We start from the raw sequence: 25,420 nt of genomic DNA, 5'->3' as shown, positions 1-25,420 counted from the left end.
ACTAAATTTTACACTATTGAGAATCTTCCTCCGTTTTGATACTTTTTGATACCTATCAAAATGGTGGAAGATTCTCAATAGTGTAAAATTTAGTGACAATCAGTAAAAGATGGGCACGATTTTACGGTCATCTGAAAAGAATGGACAGAAGAAAGTTAACTAAAGAAATTCTTTCACTTTTTTGATTCAAACCCCAAAACCACAATTCCCTGGTTTAGAAATACCAAAGAAGACCTGGAAATGCTACGTATCTCAGCTGAAGACGCCCTTAACAGAGATCTCTTCCGCAAGAAAATATTGACGAACGGGCTAAACCGAGACGAGCAACCAAAGAGAAGACATGGTGCCCCTTGGACAGAGGAGCGTAAGCAGGCCCACTCACAAAGAATGAGGGAAATTTGGGCTCTAAAGAAGGCCAAGTTTAGTGTTAAATGCAACAAGACTTAACGTGGTCCTTGATGGCCCCAGCGAATTATATATATATATTAATAATATATTATACCCAATACATTTGGGTAATATAGTCGACGGTCTCGAAGGCGGAAGAGGAGTTCCATTTCTCAACGCCGGAGAGAATGGAAGAATTGAATGAAGCAAATCTTCCTGCGTCTGTACTCGGAGTGAGCAGCAGGGAGTCAGCGTCTGTTCACCTAGTTGGTGCGACTGCAAACAAAGCTCTGGAACTACCCATTCCAGTTCTAACCACCCAGCAAGAGCTGGACCCACAAGTGTCAACAAGCGTAGACATGGATCGTGAGAGGAATAACTTCCGATACCCCAGGAGGTAACCAATCCCACCAGTGCTCAAGGTAGCATCGCAACTGGACTATCGATTTCTGGGGAATCCGGCCAACAACGAGAACAGAGGGAGTCTGAGACCTCTGGCAAACTTCTCGCCAAGACAAAGACGTACATAGGAACAGTGAATATCATCACACTAATCAGAGCAGGGAAATTACCAGAGTAGGAGAAGATGCTAGACGAACAGAAGATTCAGATACTAGGAATCCAAGAGATGCGCATGACAGATGACAATACGATAGGCTTCAGCAACTACAGGTTATTCAAGAGCAAAACAGAAAGGAAAGTAGGTAAAGGAACACCGCGTTCGCTGTCAACAAGAACATACTCACCTCAGTAACAGAAGTCAAACCAATAAACAACAAACTGATGACGATGAGGCTCAAATGTGCCAACAAGTACTATATATAATAGTCAACATACATGCACCAGTAAACGAAGATAACAAGAGGGACAAAGAAAGAGGCGAACGGTACTTGGACCAACTTGAGAAAACAATGAGTAAAATCCCTAAAGGAGATGTTAAAATTCTACTGGGAGATGTCAATGCACAATTAGGCAGAGAAAAAAAATTCACAGGAACAATAGGACATGACATGTGAAGAAGCAATTGAGAATAGAAAAGCAGCATACAACAAGTGGAACAGCAACAAAACGGAAATAAAATTATCAATATACTTAGCGACAAGGAAGCAAACGACAAGAGACATCAGAAAGGTCAAAAGAGAATATCTAAAGAATCAGTTGAGAGGGGCAGAAGAGAACTTTCTTAACCACAATAAGAGAGAGCTACAAGGCATTCAAATACAGAATCACAGGATATCAACCATAAAAACTTTGCTTCAGAAAAGAAAATGGAGAATTGGCAATGAACAACAAAGAAAACTGCGAAACACTAGCAAAACATTTCAAAGAACTCCTGAATTGTCCCGAGCCCACAGAGAGATTTCCAAGGATACAATAGACCAACAGAAATGAGAAAACAGAAGAACCAAATGAATTAGAGATCAAGGCAAAATTCATGAAAATGAAGAGCGGGAGAGCTGCAGGAGAAGATGGAATCATAGCCAAACTACTAAAGGAATTTGGACCGAAAACAATCAGTGAAATCACAAAGATAATGCAAGATATTTGGGAAACTGAAACACTGCCTGAAGAGTGGAAGAGTGTAGTAGTGCACCCTCTCATAAGAAAGGAGATAACTACAGAGGAGTATAGCTATTATCATCTGCATACAAGATTCTATCACAATGCCTGCTAGATAGAGTACAGTATTGCAAGCTGTCCACTTCATGACTGTATCGATGAGTATAATCAACAAGTATAATTAAAGAACCACCTAATCGATACTTACTTTTACCAATCAATCGACACAGCAAATATTTTTTCCTTAACCTAAAGATTAACGCTTGTGCTTATTGTCCAATATTTTTCATCTAGTTTTCCTTATACAGTTGATGATGACCACTAAGTGGTCGAAACATGTTCTGTGAGTGATAATGTATATTTAATTTTTCCCAACGCAAAAAATAAAGTATTGATTAGGTGGTTCTTTAATTATACTTGTTGAGATAGAGTACAGTCGCAACTGGAACACACGATAGGAGAATATCAAGAAGGCTTCAGACCTGGAAGATCTTGTGCTGAACAGATACTGAATCTGAAAACAATTCTGAGATATCATGTAATGAGAAGCAAAGAGATCGTTTGTACTTTCGTAGACTTCAAGAAGGCTTACGATTCTGTAGACAGACAATCGCTGATACAAGAACTAGAGGAGAGAGGCCTTGACAAGAAGACGAAAAACCTCATCAAACAGACACTAACGGACACTAAATCCAAAATCAAATTCACCTATCACCTATTCTTCTCAAAATAATACTGGACAAAGTGATCAGTGAATGGAAAAAAGGTTAGGAAGAAAGAACAAGGGAAAAGATATCAGTTGTATAGCATTTGCTGATGATTTAGCAATACTTGCAAATACCATAGAAACAGCAACAAAAGAAATCGAAATTCTGAAAGAGATGGCTGTGAAAGTGGAACTACAGATTTCCTTTGAGAAAACACAACGTCTGTCGAACCTGAAAAATGCACCGGAGGAAATTACTACAAAATACGGGAATATCAAGAGGGTTCACACATTTAAGTACCTCGGAGAGATGATACAGGTCAATGGGATGGAGAAATCAGCTTATGAGCAGAGAAGACCAAAGATGACCAGAGCATTTTGGAAGGCTTTGAACATCTACAATAAATCATGTCTATCACGTAACACCAAAGTGAGACATTATAACAGAGTCATCAAACCTGAAACACTGTACGCATCTGAAACATTGGTCTTGAATACAAAAGGTGAACTAGAAACCATCAAGGAACTAGCGAGAAGAATGGTCAGAAAAATTCTAGGACCCAAAAAGACACAAGAAGAATACCGGTTGCGAAGTAGACAGGAGACTCAGCAGATATCCAACATACTGTAGTACACGACATGATGAAACGTCGTCTGAAATTCTATGGTCACATCAAAGAGAATGCCAGACAGCCGACTGACTAAACAGATCTTGGAATACACCGAAAGCATAATGAACATGAAGTGGATCGCCGAAGTTAGAGAAGACTCTAACAATGCTGGCATCACAGACTCGGACATACACGACAGATGGATATTCAGCATAAGTGGAAATGGGCCGGGAGGTCAAGAAATTGAAGACTGGAGCAACTTGGTCTGAAGAAAGCACACAGTGAAAAGATGAAAGAAGTGTAGCGCCTTGGGAAATCTCACATCAAGTAGACTTTTTATGTGGTCCATTAGTGGCCTATACGAATATATGAATGAATGAATGCATGAATGAATGATAGTTCCAAAATCATTCCTAAATGCAGGAAACAAAGTAAAGGCAATTCACTTTTTTGCAATCCCAATTCTCATCTACCCATCTGGTGTCATTAAATGGTCTGAAACAAATTTTGTGAACTTGGAGATGTCGCCGGTGGTGAGTTGATAGAATCGGTGGAATCAGTTAATACTGAAAATTTGTTATGAAACTGTCATTGAAAGACATTTTTGAAGAATTCAATTGAAGATTTGTTTTTTTGTTGCTGTAAATTTATGTACAATTTTGTGTGTTTTATTTCTGGTGAAAACTTGTGTATTTAAAGAATTTTCAGGACTTACAGGAAAGACTGTGAACTGTTGATATTTAATAATCTTTATGAGTGTTGGAAGACATTGATATTGGAGATCTCCAGTAATATGTTTGTTGTAACACATATTTTTTATCACCCTGTAGTTGCCACGTGGAGGCTTCGATCACGAAATCGCTGAGTTTTGCAATCGAAACCTCTAGAATAAATTTCCCACATTACCACATATGGTGCTGTAATGCCATTGGCGAAAATAACATTAATTTGTACTGGTGAAACTTCGGGTCGAATCATTGGCTGTTTGAGTATTTCTCAATTTCCGGCCTTTTGGCTCCTTAGCAGGAGCAAGGCTCTCTTCAGCGTCTTTGGTTTTCGTACGTCTTAACGATTGGACGCACCTTGTTAGGTGGTCCGCTCACCGGCTCCAGCCATCCCGCGGTAAGCATGTTTTCTTTTCTCAAGCGTTAAATTAAAATGTAAATTCATTTGATCGGAGTTTACCTTAGACCCTGGTTTTCACCGTTTTGATTTTGTAATGCCTTAGTTCGTCAGCTAGGCATATCCTTTGTTTTGGAGACAATTCCTTTTATTAACCTTTTGTGTAAATGTAAATTTTTTTCTTCCGAGTTGCCTCCAGTAATTCTGCATCAATTTAGAGTACACCTGTTGAGGTATGCGTCCCTACTGGTGTGTATTAGGAGAGGATTGCCCCTCTATAGGCCTCTGTGCTAAATTTAATTTCCGTTGTTTCCTTTCCTTGTAACATTTTTAGATTGCCTTGTAAGATGTTTGTAATTATGTCATATTCTCCGTTAAATTTTCATTGTAAATTTCAACATCGAAATTATGCTCACTTACTTAAATGTAATTGTAGTTTTGTGTAAATATTCACTGTGCTGAAGAACCACCGACAGGAACCTCATGGTTCGATTTAACCTTTTTCTCAATTGAAGATGTTATATTTTTAATTGTTCTTTATTCCTTGTTTAAATTCCGTACGTTAAGTAAAGTCAGACAAAAGGGTTAATGTTCTTACGTTTCTTTCCCTACAACGTCACGTAAGATCTCGTTCTCTGTAGGGTTTCCCGGCCTGCTTTCCATACATCCTTTCTCTAGTTGTCATGCTGGTTATCCTGCATTGCTATGTGGTTGAAATTTAAAATGTTTTACTGGGTGTATCGTTGGCTGACGTTATTCTTTCAGATTTGTTATTATGGATTATTAAAACATTACTCGTTTTATATGTACCTTATATTATGTGCAAAAGGGGGGGGGGGGGGGGTTACAGAGAGACAACTGAGAACATCTCTGACAACAACATCCTAATACTGCAATTGAGCAAATTAATCTGTCATGTTTAAATGGAGGAAGAGGAATACTCAACCTCAGGCAGGTATGCAACAATCAGACAGAAAACTTATGAAGATACTTCCATTCAAAGTGAGATCAAAATATATTCGCAGCTATCTGTTATGCTGATGATAAGTTTATTCCACTCAATCTTATAAGCATGTACACTCCTCCTCCAAATTTGCCAACAAAGAACAATTACAGCAAACCTGGAAGCAGAAAGAACTCCAACGTTCGTACCCTCACCATCTACAGTAACTCAACCATCTGCAGACAGACTGAAACCCAGGATAGAATCATAAACACCTGTCATCTTCAATGTACAGTTCCGGTTTCCTGGGTACTATTAATGAGCCTCTTCCACTTCTTCCTGTCCATATACAACTTGTCATTGAGAACATCATCCATTGTCCATCCTCTGGCAACTAAATCAACCTTGATCATTTCCATCCATCAGGTTTTAGGTCTTCCTGCAGGTCTTTTCCCCTCCACCTGTCTTTCCAAATTTATTCTGGCTGTTCTTGTAGGCTCCATCCTCATCACATGCCCGTACCACCGTAGTCTGGATGTGCCAATTCTGTCTAATAGGGATGTCTTTATTCCAGTTTCTTTCCTCACCTCCTCGCTTCTTAACTTGTCAGTCTTGGTCTTCTGGATGGTGGATCTAAGAAATTTGATCTCTGATGCTTGCAGTCTTGATGAACCTCTTTTCGTGAGAGGGCACGCTTATGAAACTATACATACATCTTTTCGAATATCACCATTTATTTTGACTTTCCCCAACTGGAGATTGCTCCTGAGGATGAAGTACATAAAAAGACAATATGAATATTAAAAGTAATTGCACCAAGCTCGATAGCTGCAGTCGCTTAAGTGCGGCCAGTATTCTAGGGATAGTGGGTTCGAACCCCACTTTTGGCAGCCTTGAAGATGGTTTTCCATGGTTTCCCATTTTCACACCAGGCAAATGCTGGGGCTATACCTTAATTAAGGCCACGGCTGCTTCCTTCCCAGTCCTAGCCCTTTGCTGTCCCATCGTCACCATAACACCTATCTGTGTCGGTGCGACGTAAACCCAACAGCAAAAAAAGTAACTGTGAGTGGGTTTGCACATTTGACATACTGTATGTTGTTGCATTAAAAAGTTTCACGATTTGGATGGAATATTTCAAGGCAGTCACTGCAATTTCTTTTGTTAATGCCTGATTGAGGTTAAATGATTTGCAGAACTGGACGTGATTTGGGAGAAGGAACTTTCTTTATGACCACCAAAGATGTCAATTCAAATTCATTTATGTTTAATACCAGTCACAAGAGAGGATTTTGGTGATTCAAAGAGTAATAAAAGTGAAGAGCAGATCCTTCCAGCAGTCCTTTGTATTATCTGAAATGCAACGCTCTATAACGTGATATAACTTTGCAGTGGCGAAATACCTAGTACCCTTCGGAATACGATCTTAAATATGTATATTATTCTTACATGAAGCCAGTTCCTCATAAAAAGGAATCCCATGAGCTGGTTATTGTACCGTCTCCTTTAATAGGTATATTGGGATGAGCTTTGGATCAATGAAAACGAAAAGCTCTCGTACTTTTGGAAAATTTATCACAGAAGGTAATTTATTAACTCAGATTAACTCATATGACATAGATGTTGATTCCCATAGGGAACCTGAAATATTTGCCCAGAATGAGTAAATTTATAATACCAAAGTAGTGCCAACTGACGAGCCCAATTTAGCACACTGGGGCAAAACACTGGCAACCAGGAAAGAGTTAGCTGGAAAATGTATAATGTCCAATAACAGACCAAACTACAGTGGTATTATAAATGTACTCATTCGGGACAAATATTTCAGGTTCCCTATAGGAATCAACATCTATGTCATCTGATGGAAATGAAACAAAGTCTCTCACAGTGCAATGGCACTGCCAGTGGCTCCAAGTAGCCTACGCAGTGGCCCCCACGGTATGCACTAGCCATGTGTCTTGGTGGGTGTGCTATGTTCCAACTGATGAGCCCAATTTAGCACACTGGGGCAAAACGCTGGCAACCAGGAATGAGTTAGCTGGAAAATTTACAATGTCCAATAACAGACCAACTACACTGGTATCTGATTTGATTTTTTTTTTTTGCAACTTGCTTTACATCGCACCGACACAGATAGGTCTTATGGCAACCATCAGATAGAAAAGGTCTATGAGTGGGAAGGAATCGGCCGTGGCCTTAATTAAGGAACAGCTCAAGCATTTTCCTGGTGTGAAAACGGGAAACGCCAAAAACCATCTTCAAGGCTGCCGACAGTGGGGCTTGAACCCACTATCTCCCGGGTGCAAGCTCACAGCTGCGCGCTCCTAACCACACGGCCAACTCGCCCGATAGGTAACAGATTAACTCAACGCCAGTTAGTGGGAGGTAAAAACAATAACATTATTATATATATATATATATATAATTCGCTGGGGCCATCAAGGACCACGTTAAATCTTGTTGCATTTGACACTGAACTTGGCCTTCCTTAGAGCCCAAAATTTCCCCCATTCTTTGTGAGTGGGCCTGCTTACGCTCCTCTGTCCAAGGGGCACCGTGTCTTCTCTTCGGTTGCTCGTCTCGGTTTAGCCCGTTCGTCAATATCTTCTTGCGGAAGAGATCTCTGTTAAAGGCGTCTTCAGCTGAGATATGTAGCATTTGCAGGTCTTCTTTGGTATTTCTAAACCAGGGAATTGTGGTTTTGGAGTTTGAATCAAAAAAGTGAAAGATTTCTTTAGTTAACTTTCTTCCATCCATTCTTTTCAGATGACCGTAAAATCGTGCCCGTCTTTTTCTGATTGTGTCGATAATTTTCTCTATTTTGCTGTAGACTTCCTTGTTGGATCTCTTTTGATGGATTCCATTTCTGTACTTTGATCCCAAGATTCCTCTCACAATTTTGCGTTCTTTTTTCTCCAGTTCTTCAAGGAGTCCTTTGTTGGCATTTAGAGACAGGGTTTCGGCTGCATATAGAACTACTGGCTTCAGAACTGTTTCATAGTGACATATCTTGGTGTTTTGGGATAGGCATTTTTTGTTGTAGATTGTGCGGGATGTTTGGTAGGCTATTTCCAGTTTGCGTACTCGCTCCTGAAGTGCTTCTTTGTCCAGTCCATTTTTCATGATGATCTCACCCAGGTATTTGAATTTGTCTACTCGGGTTATGTCCCCGTATTTTGTATGGAGTTTTGGTGGAGCCTCTTTGATGTTAGTCATTACTTCTGTTTTCTCAAACGATATCTGCAAACCAGTTTGTTCGGCAATTTCCTTTAAAATTTCAACTTGAGCTCTAGCGGTTTCTATGTCGTTTGAGAGAACAGCAATATCATCGGCAAATGCTAAGCAGTCTGTTGCGATTCCCTTGGATTTGTTTCCTAATCTCAATGGACTGTAGTTGGTTTCCTGTAATCTCACCCGCCAGGTTCTGATGATCTTTTCAAGAACACAGTTGAAGAGTATCGGGGATAGCCCATCACCTTGTCGGACTCCTGTTTTGATGTCAAAGGAATGCGAGAGACATCCGTGGAACTTTACCTTGGATTTTGTATCGGTCAGGGTGGCTCTAATTAATGCCAGCAGTTTCAAATCACCTCCAAATTCATTTAAGATGTTTAACAGGACTTCCCGGTCAGTGGAGTCGTACGCTTTCTTAAAGTCCACAAAGACAGACACATACTGCTTGGACCTTAGTGTACAATATCTGATGATCGTTTTCAGATTTTGGATCTGTTCAGCTGTTGAGCGACCTTTTCTGAACCCTCCTTGGTATTCACCTATTTGATGTTCGACTTGTGCTTCCAAACGCTCTAGGATGGCAAGTGATATAATTTTGTAAGTCACGGGTAGCAAAGCTCTGTAGTTGTTGATGTTCTTCATGCTGCCTTTTTTGTGTAATGGATGGATCAAAGCTATTTTCCAATCTTCGGGTAGGGTCTCCTTGTTCCAAATTTCTTCTATTTGCTTTTGCAAGATATCAAGTGATTCTTCTGGGGCATATTTCCATAGTTCTGCTACTACTGAGTCTTCCCCCGGCGCTTTGTTATTTTTGAGACGGGCATTGTGGCGCTTGATTTCATCTCTGTCGGGTGGTCTGGAATCTGGGTAACTGAGTAAGGGTTCCTTGGTCTCAATGGCGTTTTGCGGTTTAGAGCAATTAAGTAAATTCTTGAAGTAATCTGCCAGAATGCTGCAATTTTCTTCATCTGACGTCGCCAGTGTGCCGTCCGTTCGCTCAAAGCATAGAGATGGTGGTTTATAGCCAGTGAGTTTGCGTTTGAAGGCTGTGTAGTACTCTCTGCTTTCATTCTTCCTAAAGTTTTGTTCTATCTTTTCAATGAGAGATTTTTCGTATTTACGTTTCTCAGTTCTGAACACCCTAGCTGCTTGGGCACGTTGGGTTTTGTAGGTTATTATTATTATTATTATTATTATTATTATTATTATTATTATTATTATTATTATTATAATTATTATTATTAAAATGCCATTTTCAGATGAATTAAGAACACTGCAATCAGAACGAATGAAGAAGTACCGGGCAGATAAGAAGAGTCAAACGGTACAACCTTCAAAGAAAAAGTGTACATGGAAGACTCAAATGGTCCAATGTGGCCAACAACTACAGCCTTACTCAAAGTGACTGAGGACGTTCGACAGGAAATAGACAGAGGACGAGTCACAGTTCTAGTACTACTAGATTACAGTAAAGCTTTTGACAGCGTAGACATTGACATATTACTTGTAAAACTGAAGGCTCTACATTTTTCTCAAAGTACGATTGCTTGGATGCATTCCTATCTTTACGGACGTCAACAATGTGTGAAAGGTAATAATGGAATTGTTTCATCGTGGCGTCACGTGAATAGAGGAGTCCCTCAAGGCTCTGTACTTGGACCACTTCTTTTCGCACTCTTTGTGAATGACATATCATCGAATTTAAGACATTGCAAATACCACATGTACGCTGACGACCTACAACTCTACACAGACTCTACAGCACAAGACCTTCAGGAAAATATAGACTTACTAAACATTGACTTACAGACTGTTAGTGAATGGTCTGCTGCCCACGGCCTGCAGTTGAACCCTACAAAGTCACAAGTAATCCTTCTTGGCCACCAAAATCAAATGGCAAATATCAATAAACGTCCATTGCCGAGAGTAATCCTTCAGAATGTTGCAATTCCTTTTGTACCACAAGTGAAGAACCTCGGCGTTATCATGGACGAACGCATGACTTGGTCTGGACATATCTCACATATCTGCCAGAAGGTTTTCTCTGCTCTTCATTCTTTATATAGATATAAATACATATTTCCGATAAAACTTAAGCAGAAATTAATCAAGGCTCTTGTAATGCCACATTTCGACTATTGCAATGTTGTTTTCAATGATGTGAGGCCACTGCTGTCCCTAAGGCTACAACGCGCTCAAAACGCATGTGTGAGGTATATATGCAATCTAAGAAAATATGACCACGTATCATCATCTTTCCTAGAACTAGAGTGGTCGCGACTCCACGTTCGTCGTAATCATCATACTCTGTCTCTCCTCCACCGAGTCCTTACTACATCTTCCCCAACTTACCTTTCTTCGCGTTTCCATTATTTCTCAAATGTGCATAACAGAGGTACACGGGCTCAAACATCAAACCTGCTCGTCATTCCTCACCATCGAACTGCAACATATAACAACTCATTTTCTGTGTTTGCCGCCCGAGAATGGAATCGCTTACCGGATGACGTCAGAGGAATACCAACCACCAGGTCATTTAAAAGAGCGTTAAGAGGTACAGCAGGATACGAATGAACTGTGCATTTCTAGTCCTTTACTGATGGTGTTAGTACATTATTACTACTAGCTATTATTATTATTATTATTATTATTATTGTTGTTGCTGTTATTATTATTATTAGGCCTATTATTATTGTTGTAAGTATGTTTATCTCACTGGGGTGGAATTTTATTTCTGTTATAAAATATTTAGATTGTCTTTAACTGTGCTATACTTAGTATTAATTACGGTAGTGTTAACTTTGATTCTATGTACAAATTGGTTTAGTGTAAGAGAAGGCCTAATGGCCTTAACTACGCCAATAAAGACATTTATCTATCTATCTATCTATCTAAAGTTAATAATAATAAAAAATACCATCATCAGTGTTGCCAGCTCTAATGATCTGGAGACTTTTTGAAGTCATGTAGTGAAAGAATTTCAAAGATAACGACTAGCAACTTCGCCATTTAGAGAAAATCATTGCGAATTTTAATTTATGACACAAAATTTGGTGAGCCAAGTTAATCTAGCATTGCGCTGTGCGTTATCATGTGATGCAATATATTATTCTATGCATTTTAAGTAATAGCATGCGAGTGCATTACTCGTTCACATGTGTGGAGTACGACTTCGTATTACTTTCAGAAGGCTTATCAGAGACCGATCCTTTCGAATGAATAATCAGAAAATAATCTAATGAAAAAATAATTGAATAAATTAAATATAATCAACTGGAAAATTAATCAAAAATGATTGAATGGAAAGGTAATCGAATAAAATGAAGTAAACTTAACCACAATAGGTATTTTATTGCTCCTGTATTGACTTGTCTAAATCTATTAAAGGAGATGGTACGATAACCACCTCATGGGATTCTTTTTATGAGGAATTGGCTCCTTGTAAGAATAATAGACACATTTAATGTTGTATTCCGAAGGGTACTAGGTATATCGCCACTGAAAAGTTATGTCACGTTATAAAGCGTTGCATTTCAGATAATACTAAGGACTGCTGGAAGGATCCTCTCTTGTGACTAGTATTGAACAGATTTTTTTTTCTTCGCTATTTGCTTTACGTCGCACCGAGACAGATAGGTCTTATGGCGACGAAGGGACAAAGAAAGGCCTAGGAATGGGAAGGAAGTGGCCGTGGTCTGAATTAAGGTACAGCCCAAGCATTTGCCTAGTGTGAAAATGGGAAACCATGGAAAACAATCTTCAGGGCTGCTGCAGTTGGGTTCGAACCCACTATCTCCCAGATGCGAGCTCACAGCTGCGTGCCCCTTACTGTACGGCCAACTCACCGGTTAGTATTAAACATAAATGAATTTGATTTGATTTCACTGATGAAGGGAATGCATACTGTTCCTGAAACAGGTATGAATGAATAAATAACTTTCAATCATTAAAAGTGGACTGACATGGTGGACCCAACATAAACTATTTTAAATAGTTTCTTTAATAGATTTAAAATGAAGTAATCGAATAAGTGATTATTTTGTATTCAGTTTTCCCATCACTCACTCTAACCCATTTTCTTACCATTCCTTCGCTCATAGTGTCTTCTCCATTCATTTCACAAATCTGCGATGAATTCCAACTGCTTTCACATCTTTTGTATTTAGAACGTAAATTATAGTGTGTACTTCACACTCGCCAGGACCGCTAATTATAGCAAATAAATTTTCAATTTTCAATACAATATATGAAGTAAATAATATTACATCAGTCTTGGGACTAGTTTCAGCCACTTAGTGGCCATCTTCAGCCAAATAAAAATTAAACAGATTATGTGATAATATAAACATGTGTATACCGGACAAAGACAATGTTGTAGGAATAATTATAACATTAAATTATATATAACAAAAATTATGGTTATGATCTCGTCATAATATGATGTCTTAAAAGTTGATTTAGGATCTACGGCAGAGAAGTAAATCTGGAAATGATAGCCAAAATTAGGAATGGATAAACGTACAGAAAAGAAATTAAAAAAGTTAAAAATTATTTATGAGACTCACCTCTAGAGTCAAATGTACAGAATACCTGTCTGATGTGGAACACACACTGACTTCTTGTAGGAAGCAGGCAATGTAAACAAAGGAGTAGTTAGAAAGAGGAGAGGACGGGGTAAAGAAGGAAGGGGAAGGGAAGGGTAGAGGGAGGAGGGGGAGGGGTGGGGAGGGGAACCGTAAATTGTCAGAGGCATTTTCAATACGCACAAACAAATGTAAATATGGGCAAATGCTTCCATAATCGCATTTGTGGCTAGCCTACAGATGTTTGTAGAGAGTGCATGCTCTGAATGACAACCTAAGTGCTGCAGCAGCCATATTTAAAAACGGTAACAAAAAAAATGCCTCGTATTAATATGACCACTAAAGATATATGAGAATTAAATTTTAGGCCTTCCCCTAAACTATCATTTCACCCACTATGAATAAAATTATTTAGAGCCTAGACTGTGGCACTTTATTCCCCCCCCTTTAAATTCGATTTTCATTAAAATCTGTTTGACCATTTTCTCATGATGCACGTACTTACACACAGACAGATTTGAGGGAAAATTGCATTTCCTTCTTACTATGTACATGACCGATGTAGAATTACCAATTTTTTTAAATTTATTTTTTTTATTCTGAGCAATGTACAGACAAAATTCTTATTTTATATTATAAGGTATATATAGATTTACATAGATAAGGTTTAAATTTTGATGTATGTATTGCTGTGATTATCAGCAGTTATACATGTATTTCTTCATTATGCAGAAATATTAATTTACATGAAATGACTTAGAATCCAGGTCTAGACTCACCTGTGGCTGTAAGTAGATGGTGAGGAACTCCGCGATTTGTGAGACTTGGGTATCGATGTTGAGCGTGACCTCGACCGGCTGCTAGAATCGGAAAGCAGTCGCCACCTGTGTGCACCTGGAGACTGAGATCTCTTCTGCCGTGCTTTGGCCGGTTCTACCGGTACAGGAGATTTGGCAGTGGATTTGCGGTCAATAGTTTCTGACGGTTTCTTCTCTGCAACTTCCGTTGGTGATTCCTTCCCAATTTCATCTGGAGTTATTTTTGGTACCTCAGGTACAGGTTCTTTTGGGTTATCAGCAGGTACTTTCCCAGGGCCTTCAGCAGGAGGCCTCTTGGCTGCAGTGGGCGAGTGTGGTGGTGAACCGGGTGGCTTGGGAATGGTGTCCGGTTCCAGGGGCAGTGGAGGGTGATCTGGACTCTTAGGAGGCAAGGTCAGAGCAGGGAGAGGGGGTGGAGATATTGGAGGCGGCGGTGGTGGAGACGGTGGAGGAGGAGGAGCTGTCACTACCACCTCGGTGGCCACAATTTCTTCAGCAACAGCTGCTTCTGGAGTTTTAACGCTTGGCTCAATTTCGGGCAATGCAATGTCAGAAACAGCCTCGATGGAGACGGTTGGAGGAGTAGCAGGAGCAGCTGACTCTACTTCCTCCTTCTCCTCTTTGATGTCCACAACAGGCTTTACTTCCTCATTGCTACTTTCTTTACTACGATGGTCAGGAGATAATTTTGACAGTTTCTTCTCCAGTGACTCCTTAGCTTTCTCTGCTAGACCTGATTTAAGTATCTTTAGTGCTTGAATTTCTTTTTCCTCTTCTTTATCCTTTTCTTTATTGTCCTTTTCATCCTCCTCCTCATCGTCTTCTCCGCTTGATGATCTTAGCCGCACTCGAGGAGTGACAGCAGGTGTGGGTCGTTGGTTCCTGGACTCAGAGCGTGATCGTGAACGTGATTTGACGGCAGAGGAGCTACTCTTCTTCACGGATTTATCAATTTTCTTAATAACAGCAGCAGTTTTCTTGCTACCTTTGCTGGACTCCAGAACGTCTCTGTATCGTTCTGGATTCCTCTCAACAGGTGAGTAGCTAAGACTCGAGCTACTATTGCTACTTTCGGTGCTCATGCTTCTGCTTTTCTGAGCTCTTGAATGATCGGTCACATTCCCTTTCTTAGAAACGACAGGTGAAGTGACAGATGGCTTCCCAGGGCTCTTTTTAGATGGGGGAGAAACTTTTATGGATGCTTTGTGATGACTGCTCTCTGGTGATTTACTCTGCACTCTTTCTTTTCGTCGAATGGATGACAGTGAAGGAGATGTCTTTCTTTTGTTTGTATTAGAAGATGAATAGTGGTTCTTAGTTCGAGAATGACTTCTGCTCCTGGATCGGTAGTGAGCTCCTGGTTTAGGAGAGATGGTTGGCCTAGACTGCTTCCCTGAACGGTGAGATTTTACAGCTGATCTTGATCTACTTCGAGACAATCCTCGTCGTCTAGCATCTGGAGATATGGAATATCTAGATCGTTTCCTTCTTGGCGAGGTAGACAATCGAGTCGAGCTCTGTTTCATATCTTTGCTGCTCTTGGATTTATTGTTCCATGTTGATGATGATCGAGTACTGCTGTTGGAGCGGCGACGAACTCTCCTTGGTTTCGGCGAGATTGGTGAATGGGTAGCACTTCTCCTTGTTCTATTGGCAGACTTCACATAATTTCTAGTTGTTGATGTTCTAGTTGTTGATGGAGATCTACTTTCACTTGCAGAGCGGTGTTTGTTTTTCTGCCGAGTTTTAGGCGAAGGAGATCTGCGAGATGTCTTAATATTTCTCACAGCAGGAGAAGGAGAGAGGTGTCGGTTTCTGGGCGATGAGGAATCACGACTAACTTTTGTATCTTTAGAACGATGATGACGAGACGGAGATGTGGAACGACTCTTTCTGTGACGAGATGCTCGTCTGGGAGACACCTGTGCCTTTTTCTGGATGATATTTACCTTCTTGGCAGTTGAGGATGGTGAGCGATGATTGCGATGGTCTCTCTCAATCGATCGGCTTCTATGTTTCCTGGATATGGGAGATGGTGACCTCAATGGCCGTCGGTCTGAAGAAATACTCCTCCGCTTCCTTACAGCAGGCGATGGAGAACGGTGGTTCCTTCGATCTGCTGAAACACTTCTTCTCTTCTTTGAGACTGGCGTATCAGAACGATGGTTTCTTCTATCAGATGAGAAACTTCTTCCTTTTTTGGTTAATGAAGCTGGGGAATGACGATTTCGTTTCCCTCTGTCCGAAGAAGTGCTTCGTCTCTTCTTTGTAGATGGTGTTCGTGAGCGATGTAGCCGTCTCTCTCTATCAGAAGATGCTCTGTGGTGCACTGCCTCTGTAGTTTCTTTTCGTTTCTTGGCGTCTCTCTCCTTTTCTTTGTCCTTCTTTGTATGCCGCCTGTCTTCCTCGCTTTCTGCTGTATTCTTACTTTTAGAGTCCACTTTATCCTTCTTGGTATCCCGGCTGTTGGTTCGATCTGCTACTCGGCTGTGATTGGTTGGTAGGGTCTCCGCCCGGCTCTTGTTTCGATGTCGCTCGACCTTATCTGCACCATGCTTCTTGCTCGACTTGGTCTCTGCTTCAGGACAGCTGAAAATTAAACAAGTTACTTACAGTATAGGAGAACAAAAAGAGAGGCATTATGAATTCATACACAAATGCCTTAAACTACGGTAGGATATCGTGCAAATTAAAAATTTTAAAATAATGTTCCTGTCTATTGCCCAGCTACTTACATGGGCACACCCATCTAAACCACTTGCATCTCCAGTTTTCTGGATAGCTGCAGACAACATGGGCCGATACTGAAACGATGACTAGTTTTATGCCTTAAACTTAACCATAATAGATATTTTATCTGATCCTGTACTGATTTATCTAAATCTATTAAGGAAACTATTTAAAATAGTTTATGTTGGATACACCTTGTCAATACACTTTGAATGATCGAAAATTATTTATTCTATCATGTTTCAGGAACAATATGCATTCCCTTCATCAGTGAAGTCAAATCCTGAAACATATATGATTCTATCATGTTTCAGGAACAATATGCATTCCCTTCATCAGTGAAGTCAAATCCTGAAACATGTATGATAGAATAAATAATTTTCAATCATTAAAAGTGTACTGACAAGGTGGATCCAACATAAACTATTTTAAATAGTTTCTTTAACAGATCAATGTCCAAGTTGCACACGATCTTCCAGAGCATAAACAATGTTCACCCAGGTGTGTAGCTAGACATCGTTTAAAGTTTCAATATAGGATCGAAACTGGAAATAGAAGTATCTTCCATGCAATTCTCTGCGTGTCGCAACCAATGCAATTCGTTGTTGCGTGCGCCAAATGTTGGTCAGCTGTTGTCTTCCTACACATTACTCAAATATGGTGGCTAAGCATGAGCATGACCTGCCCACAGATAAGAATATCGCTTTCGGTGGAAATAAAATGTCATAATATTATGAACACCACAGCGACATGCCACCGTACGAGGAAGTATACCTTTGATTATAGTGTTGTTATGGTGACTGTAATCAAAATAGCTTCTGCAAAGGGAAGATGAAACTATAGTACTGTGTAACTGAATGAGTAGTACTGGCCATATAGATGAAACTTGCATTCTAGAGATGAAACTAGTGTATAGTACTGTGTAACTGAATGAGTTGTACTGGCCATATAGATGAAACTTGCATTCTAGAGATGAAACTAGTGTATAGTACTGTGTAACCAAATGAGTTGTACTGGCCATATAGATGAAACTAGTGTATAGTACTGTGTAACTGAATGAGTTGTACTGGCCATATAGATGAAACTAGTGTATAGTACTGTGTAACCAAATGAGTTATACTGGCCATGTAGATGAAACTAGTGTATAGTACTGTGTAACCAAATGAGTTATACTGGCCATATAGATGAAACTAGTGTATAGTACTGTGTAAATGAATGAGTTCTACTGGCCATATAGATGAAACTTGCATTCTAGAGATCATAGGTTCAAAACTAACCATTGGCAGCCCTGAAGATTGTTTTCAGTAGTTTCCCCATTTTTATGTCAGGCAAATACTGAGGCTCTTATGACCACAGCTCTTCCTTCACAGTCCTTGCCTTTTGCTATCTCACAGTTGCCGAAAACTACCTGAATTAGCGCAATGATTACTCAGAGAGAAAAAAACCGCCACACACACCATCTACGTTTCAGTGTCACTATTATGTGTGCTTGCTTGGCAGTAAATTTAATAACTGAAACCCTCCCGGCTGATGAATGTGACAGCCCTCTGATGATCGGGACAAGTTATTCTGATATGGATGTTGTCAAAGTGACCTATAATTCCAGGGAAATTATCCCAAATAAAATAAAATATGTTGGTTACCAAGAATTGTAGTTAAGTTGACAGTTACCGGACTGTCCCTTGTGTCATATGTCTCTTAGTACGTAACCTCTGATTGTGATTCACTCCTAAAATTTGAGGTTAAACAGTGTTCTCGGCAGTGTTTAAACATGGCCGGTTGAATGTCAGTTTTAGACAGTCTCTAAGTGATAAATGCAACAGCCATACTTCGACACTGTTTAACCATAAACATTGTCTAAATACCATTTCAGCAATCCGCCCCATTAATTCCTAGTTCCCACCTGTCCTTTTTACTCTTTTACAAAATAGCAAACTGCTGTTGACTGATGCTCAGCGAAAAAAAAACACTACTCCACCTGATGATATATGCTATATAGAGAGGGGCAAGTGAAAGGAGGGAAAATACCTACAAACTAGTCTCTAACCTGAGCCGATTTCAAATTAAGAGCAAAATATCATCAACATACATTATTAAACTTCAATATTGTCTTAGCCAACACTGAGGAAGACCTACAGGAATGTGTGTGTCGTAGTGATCAACTAGTGCCTACCACGATCTGCAGAACACAGTCACCTCTGGACAAGTGCAATATCGGCTCAGATGTTCCAGTTCTACTTTCGGATATCTCCTAAAAGGGGCCCGACATTTCTGTTTATTCCAACTCATGCACTATAACACATAGGGAACAGTGTTCATGGTTCACCTGGAAGGATGTAGAATTGATTCACTGTAATATTTGATGCAGTCCGGCCCCATGGTGTAGGGGTAGCGTGCCTGCCTCTTACCCGGAGGCCCCAGGTTCGCTTCCTGGCCAAGTCAGGGATTTTTATCTGGACCTGAGAGTTGGTTCGAGGTCCAAACAGCCTACGTGATTAGAATTGAGGAGCTATCTGACGGTGAGATGGCGGCCCCGGTCTAGAAAGCCAAGAATAACGGCCGAGAGGATTTGTCGTGTTGATCACATGACACCTCGTAAATCTGCAGGCCTTCGGGCTGAGCAGCGGTCGCTTGGTAGGCCAAGGCCCTTCATAGGCTGTAATGCCATTGGGGGGGGGGGGAAGGGTTGGAATTTTTGATGCACCTACTTTCTCAATGTGCAGTTCCAGATGCTTTTTGAAATAAATTTAGAAAAAGTTTATCATTTTTGGAGAGTCACACAGTTCACTCAGTCTACGCTAAAAGCAGCTAAGCATAGACATAACCACTATTATTTCACTTAGTACCAAGGTTGCCACTGCTCCTGGGACCTTCACCTTGCTTTGCTTACATCACTGTAATGACTGTCAAGCTCCAGCTATGTCATCCACATATCTGAAAGCACTCATGAAAGTAAATAATATATGGTCAACATAGTCAAAAAGGACAGCAAAGGTTATAAAAGGATTTAGAAAAAAATCAAACTTACAAAAATGTCTAATTGCCAAATCTGACTACGAATTTGAGTGATTGATTTAGAAAAATCATGAAAACATTAGATCAATTTAAAATCAGATGGCAGTAGTCACTCTAAATACTTTGGTCACTACAAAGTTCATTCGTGGAGAGCCAATGTTTTATAAATATTCAAATTTGGTTGCCCATTTGAAATCCTTACTTGCCAATGACAACCTGGTGACCAAAAATTTTGCATTCTGCATTAGATATATATACAGATCATTTAAAGATAAAAATTTCATAATGTTCCGAATTGAACTGTATCACAATTAAATTGAAACAAGAAATAAAGTGGTTCAACCTATTCAATACAAGGAAAATAAGAAATGTAAAAATTACATTATTATTTGATTAAAAGCGGGTACCGGTTTCGACCACTATTCTGGGTCATCATCAGCCGATTAAATAAAAATATAAAACAATGCATAGGAAAACAATGAGTAAATGATAAGTCTTTCACTAAAAGCAGTTCAAGAAGCACTGCGTGATGTAAGATTCTAAAATCCAGAAGAAGTCGAAGATCAGTCATTTAAATGAAGCAAGGTGCAAGTTCTTGAAGAGCAGCATAACATACGTAATGTCTGGCACTGTGCTTCAAAATGTTTATGAGAATTGGTGAATAGTTCAGTGAACAAGCCTGTAAATACTGCTAGGCATGAAGTTATATTCAATTTAATAAATCTGAAGTTCTAAAATTGTATAGAAGTCAAAGATAAGTCACTTAAATGAAGTAAGATGCAAGTTCTTGAAGAGCAGCACAACATACATTATGTCCGGCACTATGCTTCTAAATGCTAATGAAACTCTGTGAATAGTTCAATGATCAAGTCTGCAAATGCTTCACTGAACTATTCACCAATTCTCATAAACATTTTGACGCACAGTGTCAGACATTACGTATGTTATGCTGCTCTTCAAGAACTGCACCCTGCTTCATATAAATGACTGATCTTCGACTTCTTCTGGATTTTAGGATCTTACATCACGCAGTGCTAATCCCTATAGTGTTTTAGTGCTTCTTGAACTGCTTTTAGTGAAAGACTTATCCTTTACTTGTTGTTTTCCTATGCATTGTTTTATATTTTTATTTAATCGGCTGATGATGACCCAGAACAGTGGCCGAAACCGGTACCGCTTTTAATAAAATAAGAATGTAAAATTTACATTTCTTGTTTTCCTTCAATTTAATTGTTATACACTGATCAGCCAGAATATTATGACCACCTACCCAATAGCCGGTATGTCCACTTTTGGCACGGATAACAGCAGCAACACATCTTGGCACGGAAGCAATGAGGCCTTGGTATGTCGCTGGAGGGAGTTGACACCACATCTGCACACACAAGTCACCTAATTCCAATAACTTCTGGGGAGGGGGGCGGTGAGCTCTGACGCCACGTTCAATCACATCCCAGATGTGTTCGATCCGGTCAAGATCTGGTGACTTGGTGGGCCAGCACATCAACTGCAACTCGCCGCTGTGTTCCTCGAACTACTCCATCACACTCCTGGCCTTGCGAAATGACGCATTATCTTGTTGAAAAATGCCACTGCGGTTGGGAAACATGATTGTCCTGAAGGGGTGTACGTGGTCTGCAACCAGTGTATGATATTTCTCGGCTGTCATAGTGGCTTGCACGAGCTCCACTGGACCCACGGATGTCCATGTGAATGTTTTCCAGAGCATAATTGAGCCGCCGCCAGCCTGTCTCCGTCCCGCAGTGCAGGGTCAAGGAACTCTTCCCTGGGAATCCAACAATTGTGAACTATACTACATCTTTTTAACCTCAAGATCAGTAAGAGTGCTCAAGAACCTCTACATGAACTTCTATTTTTAATTCAAGAAAAGTGTCATAAGTGCTACCATTGTGTTAACTTCTTGCCATTTTTTTGTGTAGGCTGATGATGACATGGATAGATGTCGAAACCGGTCCCTTAATAAAAATATGTTGCTACATTGATTCGTGCAACAATGTTATTGTATTGAAAAGGTGGAACATTTTTCCTTTTTTAACATTGTTACTATTAGTTCAATACGGATCAGTTATGAAGTTTTTAACTTTAAATGGTTACATGCCCATTTCAGTTGTAGCTGCCGATGTTGTGGGTCACTCGCTGTGGAGGTTCATCCTTAGGAGTGTTTGGTGCACTGTGTGTTCAGACACACTTGTACTCTGTCTAGCATTGAAGCGTGATGTTAGTCCCGCCACAGTTTGCCGCCTGTCCTGTTTTATCAGTCTGCCCAGTCTAAGATGTCCAACATCTGTAATGAGGTGTGGCCGCCCAACTCCTCGACGTTTGGACGTGGTTTCACCTTGGTTTCGCCACTTGTTGAGTACACTCACCACAGCACTCCATGAACACCCGAAAACTCGTGTAGTTTCCGAAATGCTCGTGCTGAGCCTCCGGGCCAACACAATCTGCCCTCGGTCAAACTCAGACAGATCGCACGCCTTCCCCATTCTACACACGGACAGCATGCTCACTGACACTACACGCACCATGCTTGTCTGACTAGCAATCATTCCTCGTCAAGTGATGCTGCTATCGCCTGGACGGGTTTATATCGATAGTAGGTAGGTGGTCATAATGTTCTGGCTGATCAGTGTGTCTGAAAACTGTAGATGTAGTTTGCGCAAGTAAAACATTAACATTATTTGTTTTTTAGGTCATATTCAGCTTCTCTTTCTCATTTTTTTTTGGTCAAGAATATCTGAATCTAACTGATGATACTGTAAAGGTTAGAAGAGAAAGAGATTTGACCCAGGGAGAAAAGAAGAGGGATGGTACACATAAGAAGGAATATCAGACTCGGTAGGAGTTTTAACAAGAGTCGTCACATATTCATCTGTACCTGTCAGAGGAAGTATCTGGAGTGGACTCTATTTTCTTCTTGGTTCCAGAGGCAGGACGTCTTTTCTGCAGGCACAAAAAAGAAAGAACACATAATTTATAATAACCACCATCTACATCATTCAAAACAGTTTAACCCTATCACATGACATGCATGACTCCTAGATCAGTTTGTCTTAGACATCTCCTTATCAGTCTCAAACAGAGCTAAGATTTAAAATAAGACAGCTACAAGGTATGCAATTCCATTCCACGATCCTACGTTCAAACACGTGCACCAGTGGTTATAGAAATTAGAAGCAGAGTTTCTGTTGCCACCCACAAGTTGTTGTAATAACTACTGTAAAGTGTGACGTGTTTATTACCACAAACCATCGATGATGGTATTGCTATCATTCCAATGTACATTATTTTATTTTTATTTCATTTCCTTGAAGGAAGTACCTAAAGTATTGTTGGTAGAAAGAAATGTCATAATTTTCAGAAAATATTTCCCTAAGATTCCAGGCGATGTTAATAGAACAGCAAAACGAGCTCGATAGTGACTTCAGTGTCCATTCCTGGCAATTTACTGGAGTACACGAGGGAACAATTGCATTCTCAGGTTTGTTGTGTTTGATTCACATCTTGCAATCTGAGGGACTTCAGCATTCTCCTTGGAATGGACACAAGGGCTCTGGATGCCTCGCACTGACTAAAGGTTTAATGTGACAACATCTAGCTAGCCCACTTTAAGATAGATGTCATAATGTTATGATATGACTGCATTATAGAAATCTAGTCACAAAGTCCTTGAAAAGTGAATAGAAAACAAATAGTAAGAAAAGATAACAGAATGTAGTCCAATGAATATGGCTTCCTTTAAAAGTGGCAGAGGAAATCTTTGTCCGTGTTAGGTCATGTTGTTAAACTTTGTACAGATTTTGAATATATTACAGGGTTTTTTAATGTTCTGTCCTAGGTACTGGCAAGTTGTGAATTATAGGCATCCAAAAAATCACTAATTTGGTAACCACTGTCTATATTCACAATGTTCAGAACAAGGTATCTTTGAAGGGATCAACAACTCTGACGCATTCCTATTTGAGCAGAGATAATCCGTCTCCCCACGAAGCAACAGTCTACAACGAAACAGGTCTCCATATCTTGTCTTGAATTATTTCCCCCCAGGCTCCACTGAGCCCTGCGGATCTCTGTAAGGCCTGGGATGTACCCGTTCCCTAGATGTCACATAAAAATTTCCATGACTGTTTAGTAACAGGAAAGTTTTCAGAGTTTTCACGCTGTGTCCTGCACACCGGTAATTTGTGAATTATAGCACCTAAGAAATGCTCATTTTGTGACCTTTCACAATGTTCAATGGCTTTCTTTGCAATGCGGTGCCGAAGGAGTAAGGTAACTTCAAAAGGATCATCTCTTCACAAACCACGATACGAATACTCTTATAGTCAAAGCATATAGCCTACAGTATGTATATATATGATACACACACACAGTAGACTCTCGGCTATCTGGCCCCTGTACTGTCCAGCCTACTTAGTACTGTAATACAATACAATAGTTTTCCAAAGTTTTAGCAAGTGGGCTTCTGCTAGAACTCTATGGGGTCTTTCAAAATGTTTTAACATATCTTGTGCTTCTGGCTCATGTGGAGTCAAAATTATAAGGTATTATACAGTATTGTTAATATGTATTGAATAAATTATTGGAAAAAGCTCTTGAAAAATTAAAACATAGAAGCCCTCTTTCAGCGCTCACGTAGAGAGCAACTTTATTTTCTTTGTTTTGTCAGTTGTTTATTGGATGTTTTAAGAGTGTACATTGGTAAATTGTTGTTTTTCTTTGCGCTCCATTGCATTTTAATTAAAGACTGCAAAATGGGTGATAAAGAAACAAACGCTGTAGTGACTGTAGATGAAAAACTACGTGCTATGGGGCGAAAGTCAAAACTATTGCTTTAGTTAAGGGTAGGAAAAGGTACAGCTGGAGACTGGAAGAAATATCGAGCAGAAACTGAAAAGTGGTGTTCTGCCCATGGCAGTGGAAGTGGAATGAAAGAAAAAGAATGTTGAAAGGTAAGCATTAAGAAACTGAGAAAGCATTACTTTTAAGAGGAAAAGGCTTGCCATTGCTAAGGCGATATTGCAGGAAAAAGCATTGCAATTTCAGTGACAAATAGAAGGAGATGATTCAAAATTTACTGCCAGTGATGGATATCTGGATTGGCGAAAAAGAAAAACGATTCATAATTCGCCAGATTACCATTAGTGGAGAGGCTGTATCTACTGACAATAAGGCTGGGCCATTGTTTAATAATTCTAGAAACACGCAGTACGGTACGTACTGTACATACATAACAAACACTTATAACTAGCACGTGCTACGTAAGAAGTCAGAAAATATTAATAAAATTGGGTTTTGATGTAAAAAAGGGTGTTTTTAATGGTACGGCTGGGGTTGGAAGAGAGTACTTATAGAAGTTTGGCCTATCCGGATTTTGTTGTCTGGCTTCACCTTCCGCCACATTAGGCCGGATAGCAGTGTGTCTGCTGTGACCCAGTGCACGAAAAGGGACCTAAAGTAAGATCTTTCATTCTTATGATTTTTGTGGTTCTAAAATTGGCATAAAACAATGAGCATTTTAAAAAAGAGTTCATGTTTCTAGGTGGAATAGTTCAGAAGATATACTGACTGTTGCTATCAAGAAGATTGTATTTTGAAAAAGAAAAAAAAAAACACAATTACAACTTTCACTAATTTTCTTACCAACTGTACAAAGATTTCATGACATCGAGTGCTGTGTACCTTAGTTTGTT

General features: G+C 39.8%; 1 protein-coding gene across 1 annotated transcript in view; it reads right to left on the bottom strand.

Moving 5' to 3' along the window:
- Nucleotides 1–25,420, bottom strand: part of Srrm234 (Serine-arginine repetitive matrix 2/3/4) — a 384,246-nt gene that overhangs the window by 18,801 nt on the left and 340,025 nt on the right. The window contains exons 8-9 of the mRNA XM_068229363.1: nucleotides 22,606–22,670; nucleotides 13,926–16,553 (exon numbers count right to left, since the gene is read on the bottom strand). Of these exons, the coding sequence (XP_068085464.1) occupies nucleotides 13,926–16,553; nucleotides 22,606–22,670 (2,693 nt within the window). The remainder of the gene's footprint in view (nucleotides 1–13,925; nucleotides 16,554–22,605; nucleotides 22,671–25,420) is intronic.

The sequence above is a fragment of the Anabrus simplex genome, chromosome 10 (genome assembly GCF_040414725.1).
Source record: "Anabrus simplex isolate iqAnaSimp1 chromosome 10, ASM4041472v1, whole genome shotgun sequence".
NCBI lineage: Eukaryota > Metazoa > Arthropoda > Insecta > Orthoptera > Tettigoniidae > Anabrus > Anabrus simplex.
The sequence above is the reverse complement of the archived record's forward strand: the minus strand, read 5'-3'. Positions and strand labels throughout refer to the sequence as shown.